The 12,308-nt window shown below is 35.6% G+C and overlaps 1 protein-coding gene across 1 annotated transcript in view; it reads left to right on the top strand.

The window, feature by feature from the left end:
• Positions 1–12,308, top strand: part of glis3.S (GLIS family zinc finger 3 S homeolog) — a 179,894-nt gene that overhangs the window by 60,419 nt on the left and 107,167 nt on the right. The window contains exon 4 of the mRNA XM_018241627.2: positions 234–1,329. Within this exon, the coding sequence (XP_018097116.1) occupies positions 234–1,329 (1,096 nt within the window). The remainder of the gene's footprint in view (positions 1–233; positions 1,330–12,308) is intronic.

Genomic DNA, 12,308 nt, shown 5'->3' on the forward strand with positions numbered 1-12,308 from the left:
AAATCATACAAAGAAAGTCGTGGAGCACAAATACTAATCATAGCATACAAAAGAAAAGAAAAGGAAAAAAGACTGTGTCGTTTTTTTTTTTTAAATGTAATATGTATTGTAATTCATGAGAATCTAGCAATTTATATATAACCAAACAATGTATAATTCAGTTGGCAATCAAAACATGTTTTAATGCTAAACAGATTAATCCTTTAAATATATATTCTCTTTTACTTTTCTAGATCGCTTATGTCTCGTGAGTCTCTTGCTTCCACTACTTTAAGCTTGACAGAGAGTCATTCAACAATGAGTGTAAAACAAGAATGGTCTCATGGTTACAGGATCCTTCCATCAAATTATGGTTCCCAAAACAGTAGTGATCCTGGAGATATTGTTAGCATTCCCCCAGGAACATCTATGTCCAATAATAGTGTCACAAACTTATTGCCCTCTTATCTTTTTGGCTTGGAGAACAACTGTTCACCTTATCCCAGTCCCAGACATTCTTCCACCAGGTCCCATTCAGCACGATCGAAAAAAAGAGCACTTTCTCTGTCGCCACTGTCTGATGGTATTGGTATGGATTTCAATACAATAATTCGTACTTCTCCAACATCTTTAGTTGCCTACATCAATGGGTCAAGAGCCTCTCCAGCAAACTTTTCCCCCCAATCTGAAGTGTATGGACACTTCCTGGGTGTGAGAGGTAGTTGTATTCCTCCCTCATGTGCTGGATCAAATTCTCAGAGAAGTCTTCTTGCTACCACTGACAACAGCTCACTTCCTGAGAATGTGACTACAGAATATCATCGTATGCAACAGCTGGAACAAAATCATTTGCAGTCTGATCCCATGAACAACATGGTGGTTAGGCAAGGCATTGGTGTAACTGACAGCCAGTCAATGGCTGCATTAAAAAGTGAAAGGGTAGAGGACTATTCAGGAGGCATGTCCACTCCTCTTCCAGCTGCCCCTTCCCATCAAGGCCCTCCTCCTCCTTACCATGCCCATCAGCACATACATCAACATGACCTTTTAAATCAGTCCCACCGGCTCTCACTCCCACCAACTGATCCGGTGCCTTTGCTAGAAGAAGAGGGTGAGATTGATGATTTTAATGGTAAGCGCTGTTGCAGATGGATTGATTGTAATGCGATGTATGAACAACAGGAGGAACTTGTACGGCACTTAGAGAAAGTTCATATAGATCAGAGAAAAGGTGAAGACTTTGCCTGTTTTTGGGCTGGATGCCCTAGAAGATATAAGCCCTTTAATGCCCGATATAAACTTCTCATTCATATGCGTGTCCACTCAGGGGAGAAACCAAACAAGTGTACGGTAAGTTTTAGAACTGCACGATTGATTGTATGTGGCTATTTTAAATGTATTGATCATTTTGTAAAAAATAAAACCAGGTTTCTATCTAGGATATTTAGAAAAAGTTAAATATTTTAAATATTGTAATTTCGCAATACGGTTATTATATTTTGCTATGATAGGAACTGACACTTTAAAGCTGATTTTAATGAAAGTGCATTTAAATAACATTCACCATTAACCGTTGCTTGCATTAATTTTAAAATCTTGTATAGGTTTGATTCCCATGGGTTTGTTATTTTTTTTTAATTTACAGTAGCTTGTTGTTACTTGTTGTTGTTGATGTTGCTAATGTTCCAGTCTTTTGATGCAGAGTGGCAGTATTCAAATTTTGCATTGCAGGTGCACTGAGTATATTTATAACTAGGCACTGTCTGCATGGAGTTATTGTATTATTTCTGCTAGTGGGGGCCACCCATCGAGTCATTATTATTTGCTTACATAAATGATCTAGCATAGTGTCACCAGAAGTCCAGAAGTCTAGAAGTGAAAACTATCAAAAGCAGTCAATTAAAAATGAGATACAAAACTTTGCTAGACTTTAAGTATAGTGATATGAAATATTAAGCTTAGTTAAGGTACAGAAGTATAAATACACTGTACAAAAGGTGCTTTATATGCAAAAATATCTTTTAACTTTTGTGACTGAGGTTTCACTCAAAAGTCTTACTCAATTAGGCTGTGTTCCAACCCTCCATATAGATAATGGCCAGCCAATAAGATCTAATAAATTGTTGTGAATTGTTGTCCGGTTGAAAGAAAAGGTCTCTGCCTGGTTTTAATAATATCTGCCCAGTCTTCAAATATTTTGCAGTTAATGCTAAGGTTTTTTTTCTTGCAAACTGTAGGTAGATCAAAAAATATACATTTTTCCCTTTCATCTGATATGCTTGGTATGATTAAACAAATAAAGTCCTCTATAATATCATCTTCATCTGTCAGAAGTGAAAATTATGCTGCTTTAACAACATCTGGTTAATATCAAATGCATCAGGACTTCATAACCCATGAGACATACGGGTCTCTCAAACACATAAGACACATGACGAAGAGGAGATGAAGCTCAATGAAAAGCGTGTGATTGACAGTCACTCAAGAATCATGAAGGCAGCAGTGAAATCCTCTCCAGATGTGACTGTGATGGCCCTGGAAAAAGAATACCTGCCAAAAAAATCCAAACACGTACCTCAAACTTAATTTAGCAGAGGGGTGTATGCTACAATGTTTTCACTTTCCTGACCCAGGAGAACATATTAAGTTTTATGTTTAAAAAAGCTTGCTGTGCTAGCTGCTTGTAGTTGTTTAAATTAGTAGCAGATTGTGATAAATGTTTCATTGCAATTTGTTTTAGAAAGACTAAGGGCATTTCAGCTTAAACATTAAGTTATAAACAGCTTTTATCTGACACCGTTTGCATAACTGACTGTTACTCCTGTATTAGCAAAGTAGTCAGATTTTGTTGGATGACAAAATTTGATGACTTGTGTTGCATTCATTTCTGTCTGCTAATTTACACAGCCAACAGCCAAAACAGAAATGTGCTGAGTTGTAATTTTAAACAGTATAAATTCAATCCATATTAAATGTATAAGGTGACTCTCGTGTTTAGGTTTTTATGCCGTCAATAACAGTAAGTCAGCTGTGACATCTCTGGGCACCAAAGGATATATTTTAAAGATATTTTTGACTAAACCGTTCTTCAGTGATTTGGGCAAAATAGGTGGAGGGAATGCTTTGAAGTTCCTAAAATTTCAGTTGTTTTGTTAAACTATTTAAATAAGTAGGAAAATGTTGACAATATTTTTACTCATTTTACATACCATAAAATATTTTTGCTAGTTGAGATATAATTTTCATCATAATTTTCATTGAAACATCCATCAATGTCACTCACAACAAGTGCTCTTTACGTGAAAAGTATGCCAGCATTTATACCTGCTTTGGAAAATGTGTAATGGATTTTGGAGCTTCTGTCTAGCAGCATGTGTCTCTAGACATATTTAAGGCAGCTTTTTATTAACCCTTTCTGTGCCATATTTTCTTTAATCTCTGTATGGATCTGTAGTATTTATACAGTTAGCACTATGCTGTAGATTACATTCCAGGGTTAAAGGGCTATAAAGAAATAAAACATCATTATTTCTGGGTATACATTACACCAGAAATAATGACTTTTTAATACTTTATTTTGTATATTTAAGTCTCTAACCTGTAAACTTTGATAAATTCGTTAAGGCCATTCTTAATTTCAGCCTCACTAAGCATGCTTCATAAGCTTTACAAAAATTATTTATCAAGGGGCGAACTTTCACTTTCACCCAATGATAAATACTCTTTTAAAAATCCCATAGAAATGAATGGAGAGTGGCAGAATTTCACTCTAGCAGACTGTGGCGATCTCAGATTCCACTCTTTGATAAATATACCCCATAGACTCTATTATAATCCAATAATTCACATTTTTAAAAGTGATTCTCGTTTTCTCTGTAATAGTAAAACAGTACCTTGCTCTTGATTCAATATATGTATATATATATATATATATATATATAATATCAAAACAGGGGGGTTGTGGGAGCACTCTAAAGGCTTTAAGGTATATATATATATATATATATATATATATATATAAGTATAATAAATGCTATTGCATATGTTCCCAAAACAGGGGTTATTTTGTTACAAAGTTATGATCATAAAATTGATAAGCCACCATACCACGTCATATATATATATATATATATATATATATATATATATATATATATATATATATGATTCAAGATATAGTTAAGCCTTACTGAAGGCAAAATAAGCCTATTGGGTTTATTTACTGTAATGTTTAAATTATTATTTTAGCGTATTTAAGGTACAGAGATCCAAATTACTGAAACCCCCAGGTCTAGAGCATTCTGGATAATGGGTCCCATACCTGTACCCTTAAAATATTATTCATACTTGCTCTCATAGATACACACTGTGTTCTCTACTACACATTATGTTGCAGATTATAAAATCATTGATAAAAAATCAATTACAATTAGGATTAGATTGTCAGAAAGCAGACTCTGAATTCATTACATTTTGCTAAATTAGGACATGTCAGACATGGCATGCTTTAAATAAATTTAGTTTTACTTTCTCCATACCATCATTTAGACAGAACTCCAAACCAAGCTAATTTTAAAGGGATACTTTCAATGGAAAATTTTTTTTTCCAAAATGAATCAGTTAATAGTGCTGGTTCAGCAGAATTCTGCACTGAAAACAGATTTTTTTATATTCAATTTTGAAATCTGACATGGGGCTAGACATTTTGTCAATTTCCCAGCTGCCCCTGTTCATGTGACTTGTGCCTGCACTTCAGGAGAGAAATGCTTTCTGGCAGGCTGCTGTTTTTCCTTCTCAATGTAACTGAATGTGTCTCAGTGGGACATGCGTTTTTACTATTGAGTGCTGTTCTTAGATCTACCAGGCAGCTGTTATCTTGTGTTAGGGAGCTGTTATCTAGTTACCTTCCCATTGTTCTTTTTTTTGGCTGCTGGGGGGGGGGGAAGGGAGGGGGTAATATCACTCCAACTTGCAGTACAGCAGTAAAGAGTGATTGAAGTTTATCAGAGCACAAGTCACATGACTTGGGGCAGCTGGGAAATTGACAATATGTCTAGCCCCATGTCAGATTTCAAAATTGAATATAAAAAAATCTGTTTGCTCTTTTGAGAAATGGATTTCAGTGCAGTGCAATTCTGCTGGACCAGCACTATTAACTGATTCATTTTGAAAAAAAAACATTTTTTCCCATGACAGTATCCCTTTAAGATTCAGACACATCAATGTTAAAGCAACTGTGTGCCCTTTGGTGCTATGCCATATTTTCATTGGAGATCTGTTTCATTCATTATAAAGTGTTGACGTTACTGCCACGATTAGTAATTTCTTTGAGAATATTTATCACAGAAAATATTATACACAACCTTGTGGACAAATGTGCATCCATATGTACTGTTCTCCCCACACATCTTAGCGTGTGTATGGGGTATGTTGTTAAAGGAACAGTAACATTAAAAAATTCAAGTGTTTTAAAGTAAAATAATATAATGCAGTGTGCCCTGCACTGGTAAAACTGCGGTGTTTGCTTCGGAAACACTACTATTGTTTATATAAAGAAACTGCTGTGTAGCAATGGGGGCAGCCATTCAAAGGAAAACAAGCTCAGGTTACACAGCAGATAGCAGATAAGCTCTGTAGAACATAATGTTATCCATTATCCACTTAACCTGTGCGATGTAGCCTTTTTTCAATTTCCACCATTGTTACACAGCAGCTTGTTTATATGAACTATAGTAGTGTTTATGAAGCAAACACATCAGTTTTACCAGTGCAGGGCAACACTACATGATATTTTGATTACTTTGAAACACTTACATTTTTTGTTTCTTAAGGGTGAGCAGAGTGGTAAATTACAGTGGGTAGAAAGATGAATGTAATAACAGGGTAGGCAAAGGGAGGAATTATGCATAGCACAAAAGTGTTCGTCAAGGTGAAAACATGAAGCTTTAGCCAAAGACTGTGATGTACATGACAATCCAGGCACTGCTTTATCCATGTCACTAGCCTAAAAACCAAAGGTGTTTTGCGCCAGCCTTAAAAAAAACCCAAGAATCAAGGACAGCAGGGTCAATATATCCGATGGTTGATGGAAATATAAAACATAAAGGAAACAAAGGCTGTAACCTTGCCTGCAAGCATATGGTTACCGTTCATTACATCTCCATCAGAAATTAGATGAATTTGTTTATTAAACTGTTTTAAAGACCATGAAAAAAATGTTTTGCATTGCAGAGAAAAGTTTATAAAATATGAAATGAGAAGAATTTCCTTTTATAGGTTTGTTTTGCTGCCCATAATACTTTAATATTCCCCATCTGTTCATAAACAAGCAAGCTCAATACAAACAATTGTTTTAACAGCTTATTTCTCATAGGATGCTGTCCTTAAGCCATGAGCTGGCAGGAGCTCAAGGAAAAAATGACAGTTTGGGCACTTTCAGTACATTTCCATAAATGTATTCAAATGGAGTGAAATTGTTGGTTCTGCTTTTCTTTACGCCTCAAAACTTTCGACATTACCCCAAGGATGATACAGAGTAAACAACATCACTGCCATAGTTCAAGGCCTTGCAGTTATGTGTTCCTGGTAACGTCCACGAGTTGCATTGAGAGCATAGCTATGCAAACAGGCTTATCAGTACCACAATAAAAATCATTGATTTTAATTAGGAATCGTCACCTCATTTTAGGACAAGGCTACCTTTGTTAAGAGCAAATCTAGCTAACATGCATGGATTTCTTTACAGTGGTTTTAGGTAATCAGTGTGACAAAATTTCAGTCCTGTGACCTGATAGCTCTTTTCAAGTGATTCAGCCGCACTTGTTGGAACTTGTTTGGCGTATTTGTTTGATGGCAATTAGGAACAAAAGTGGTTACATAGAGTAACAATGAGTTCTTTACCATCTGTTTGTACAAGTCTTATGTATGAACGAAGCTATTGAATATCTCTGTGGACTTTGCACACTAAGGTGTTTATCAGTTTCATCCATAGCTACTCTCCTGTATGACTGTATTAGACATATTCAGATGGACCTGGCATGCGCTTGTGGGTTTTTTTATTGTCTGGGTCACCATGATCTGCTTACATGTGAGTTGAGAATGTAAGGTACTGATTATGAGACTAGTTTATGACAATGTAAATAAAATTAGTCTGCCAGTGCAGCTTGTGCCAGTATCTTATTATTATAATGTCTCAATGATTATTCAACATTCAGTACTGTTTCTTTAATAATCATGTTGCTCTTTGCAGGCTTTGTTTCAGAATTGTTTAACTCTAATACATCATCGAGACAAACAGAGTTCAGACCTGTAATGCATTAGATCTCACACTCAAAAAAATTAAGATGTAGATAGATTAATGAGCATGGGATAGTGAAGATAAATTTCATTATTTTAGAAATGGTGCTTATTTCTTCCATAAGAAAGTTTCTTATTTCCTTGAGATATGGCTCATGTTATTGTTTCATTTTCATATTCATTCCCGAAATGAAAAGGGTCTCATTTCCTTCTTTGTAACAAAGAGTGATCTCCAGACCTCCAGCTTTTGTTGATGAGCGTTGTGACTCATTTCGAGATTCCTGAGATTGATATTCATGTACCTTTCATAGCTTTTCCTAAGTAATATTTATATAGTGCAAAAATCCTGGAATAGTCACATTTCACTTCCCCATAGAGGAAATAGGCATCACTGTAAATATGGGTCACTTAAGCAGATCTCACTCTAATGTGTTTGCATGGTGATTAACAGAAGCAAGAAAAAGGAGATCCTTATGCCATCTGTATAACAGATGAAAATTCTTCTTAATTCTATTTTTTCCCTTATTTTTTACATTAGAGCAAATGCTTTGAATTTATTGTGCTCCTCCCACAAGGGCACTCAAACTGGTAACTGGGGCTTAAATTTAAGATTTATGGTGAAGGGTGAAGAAACGTCTTGTTATGATGATTTTAATAAAGCTATGGTGACATTAATATTGTCCATTTTAACAGTAAACACATCAGTGTAGGTTAGTCCTAGGCTATAATGCAATGCTGAGGAGGGCAATCATTTTGGCACAATGCCTTCCTTAGTTGCAAGTTTGCAAATTTGCAACTTCCACAATTCTTTAAAAAATATTTTTTACCGTTTTATGAAAAAAAATCAGAACAAGCATTCTGTTTCTCACTTATTTTCACCTCATACAAAGCAGCAGCTTTCTATAATTCTATAAATTGCTCCCAGACCCTGAAGCAAAACTGTAACATAGCATTACAACTTGAACAATCAAGAAAAAAGGAAAATAAAATATCTGAGATTCCTCTGTTAAAACACTTGCATAGGCTGATATGTTTGACAGGGAACAATTATCAAGTAATATGAGTTTCAATGAAACAAGTCCTGCAACTTTTTGCTTAACTGCTTATCAATATTACAGTCATTTTTGAAAATTAAATTGTCATTTTAAATAACTTTTTTTTGGTTCTAACGTTAAAGGGAAGATCTTGCTGATGTTGAAATTAATTTCTCTGCTTAGTGAATAGTTTTCTGTTCTAAGGTACTGCTGAATGCAACACGGTCAGATTTTGAGTAAATACTTTTTATAACATCAAAGCATTTGTGTGCCTTCTGTTTATAATGTATGGGCCTGGAGCGATGCGCCAATGAGATGTGTTGAAAAACTCGCCTCAGGCAGCAGCACTGAAAGGGCTGCCAGGGGGGCAAAAAGCCACTCCTGGTACCTTTTTAAAATGGAAATTTGGCTTTACTAGTGCAAGAGAGTACAATTGTGCTCTCCGCACTAGTGTTGTGGCCTCCCCCAGGCCCCCACACAGGTAAGGTAAGGTAAGTGCGAGAGGGGGAGGCATTGCAGGTGCCACCAAAAACACCCCTGGCAGCAAGGTAGAAGTTTGTTGAATGCGATACACAAAACAACACATTGAAAGCTGTATGTGGCTGTTTATAGGATTTTTTTTGTTTTCTTCAGGGATCCACTGTATTGTTACTTTGCATATAGCACCTGTTCCCACTTGTATTTTTAATATTTTCAATTGCTTTAAAGAACAGGGTCCTGCTTTAATGCATTTTTACACATACAAGCTCTGTGTCCTTATATGAGCTCTGCATACTGTGTACAGTTATTGCATTAAGTGTGTGATGTGTCCTCCCTTTGTGTACTTTTATAAACATTGTACTTTTATGCATTTAAAGCATAACAGCACTTTACAAATAAAGTTACACATACTGTACATACATACACAAACATCCTGCTGCAGGTATGTTCAATCTGTGGGATGTTGGGATGATTGTGGACCAATGGGCTCCAGGCGAGCAGCATTTCACCTTGGATACAAGATCATATTTTTGTCCTGAAGGCATGTTAATAAGCCATAATATCTAACAAGCTTCCATGAAATCATGAAATGAACAAACTTAATCTTGCACTTATTTTGCAGTCTTAAACACCTGTTCATCTACATATATTCATTTTAGAATCAGTTTCCTAACTTATGTCCAAGTGTGATTGCAATCTGGTTTTCTCTCACTCTATAAAAACATGCAACCTTGGTTAAAAGATACTAATAACGTATACTAATATAAGTTGTATATGGAGCATTTTCATGCTTTTCTTCATTTTTTCAAAACAATTGTAATTTGCTAGAATAATTATCATGTGTTGCAAACTTGACAAAATATAAGGGGGTTATTTATCAAGGTCCGAATTTATCTCAATATCGGCTGCTACAAACTCCGATCTAAGCTGCTCGGGTTTTTAACGCTTATTTATTATTACATTTTCCCGAAAATTTGCTTTGCGGTAAAAACTCAGATTTTGACAGTTTTTTTGGAGGTTTCATCCGATTTTCACGATTTTTTTGGAGTTTTGACCCGAAACCTCCAATTTTTGCCCGAGTATTGCACGAGACCCAGCGCACATCAATAAAATCATTGGGACTTCTCCGATTGACTTATATGCAACCTCGACAGGTCTGAGATGCCGGGATTTCAGATTCGTGAATTTTTAAAAGCCCGATTTTATTTAGTAAATAACCCCCAAAGTGTACATACAGTAAGTGCTTAAATAAAGGATGACCCTCAACTGTTAAAAAAACTACACTTTCCTGCAAGGAAGTGAGCCCGGTAGCTGTAATTCTTTAACATCACAGGTAATACATCCCAGATTTATACACTGAATAGCTTATAGAAACAGCATGAAAATGGTAAGCACAGGGCTGGCACGGTATTGTTGTCCTCCCTTGGCTTTGGTCAAAGAAAAAGCCTCCTGTTAATAGTTGGCATGTGTGTGATGGAACATTAAAATTAATGCAGGTCACAGGCTATACTTTGCTTTCTCTGTTTCAGTCTTTGGCAATAAGAATAACTATCTTAAGCCAAAGTACTGCTCTTATGTAAAATAAGTCATTTTCATACTCATGAGACATGTCAGAACAGTTGAGCATTGTTAAAGAAAGGCGCATTTAATGGAAGAATTGTTTGTGTTTTGTATATTCAAGGAAAAAATTCATTTGACTAAATTTAGTAAAACTAATGGAAACAACGGTGCAGTCATTCACCTACATTTGGGCTTCATTTTACTTTTTTTGTAATATTTGGTAATGGAAAGCTTATTATAGTACCTTTTATGGTACCTTGCTTTTTTCTATTTTTTGTAAGTAATTAAATCACTTTGAAAAAAATTTCATATGGTTCCATGTGCTTTTGGTACCATTTACCCTTTGATAAATAGTCCCCTAAAAATCCCATATGAGTGAGTACTTATACTTGTCTATCTTGAACACAGGCTGAACTGGTGGATTCCAATAAAGGAGTATGTATAGGTGCAAGAAGCTTTGTGAATGGTGTTAAAATATTCACAACATTTTGTTAAACTTGATGAGCTTATGTACCTTTTTGCTGCTGTCATGTTTACAATTGGTTAGAATTTGACTCACATCTATTTCTGTCTATTCATCTTTTCTCAATAATGCAGTCCTAGTATTCCTTCTGGAAATCTGTGTCATGGCTGTTAGACAGACAAAATATGTTTCCAATGTAAGATTCCAGTAAGAAGAGCCTACTTCTGTGAGCAATTTTAGTTCTAGAATATTATGGTATTTGATTATGCTAAAGATATGTTTTGTGCTATTCCCTGTTCTCGTGTTAGTGACAAAGATGTGTTTTGTAATATTGATCAATAAAAGTATGTGATTTTTCAGCTGCCATACTTTGTTAGTCATTGTCTGGGTTAGTCAGCATGTTAATTATTCTAATTAAATACATGAACAAGCTTTAAATAAAATCATATTATCCTACCATGTAGGAAAGTAATGCTCTTTAGAACTTATTTAAGAACACAGAATGCAATACATGACCAAAAGTAGAAACAAAATAGCTTCCATTCAAATCCTAACCACTAAGGTACAGTGTTTGCATCAATGCATGCTCATCTGTACTTAGTGACTTGCACCAAAATGCCTTGAGGAGGCGCTACCTCCAGGATTTACTTAGTATGTTCTGTCTTCACATGAACCTGTTCTGCACCTAATACATTGCTTGCAAATCAAGAGCCACACTTTTCACAGCACCAGAATTGGCAAATCCCGCAGTTGTGTTGGAATTCAGGGAAATTGCACTGCATTGTGGGTTAAAAAGAGCTGCACTGACACTTGCACTTTCTTTGTAAATGGCCATGGAGTCATTCTGTCACATGCTTAACACAGAATAAATAGTCCCCTTGACACTTTTTGAGAAAAGGCATGCTGAGCAACATAAACATTATTTGTCTATGTCTATAACCACATTAGAAACCAGTGTTTTGCAAATGTTAGGTTTATGGCCTAGACCTCAGATCAATATGCAAGGCGTACATTTTTGCCTACAGAATTGTTTAATGATAATGACTTATTCTGTGCCAACTGGAGTATAGTATGACTGTTTGCTTGCCTCTTGAACTTATAATCTAACTACTAAATGCAGTGGGTATCGTTTTTTAACTGCTTGCACTTCTGATTTCTCAGAGTGTTGTTTAAAATGTTTCACTTTGAAATCCTGATTGATTTATTACCATACTGGCCCACATTTGTTTGTGTATTCCAGTGTAAACAATACATTTATGATAATAATTTACTTGGGACAGTAAATCTATTCAGCAAAAATTGTGTCAGCTTATAAATTATTATTGGCTGTTGAGAGAGGCTTAGCCACTTGATCCTATCATTTGCAAGACTTATAAATCATCAGATAAGGCCAGTCAGTAATGGTCACTTTGGCTAGTGCTTCTGATTCAGATGAATGAATGCGCTGCTCGTGCTAGAGGCTGACACTATCAGGTAGTGATCACTGTGGATGTGAA

This window comes from Xenopus laevis, chromosome 1S (genome assembly GCF_017654675.1).
Source record: "Xenopus laevis strain J_2021 chromosome 1S, Xenopus_laevis_v10.1, whole genome shotgun sequence".
NCBI classification, from domain to species: Eukaryota; Metazoa; Chordata; class Amphibia; order Anura; family Pipidae; genus Xenopus; species Xenopus laevis.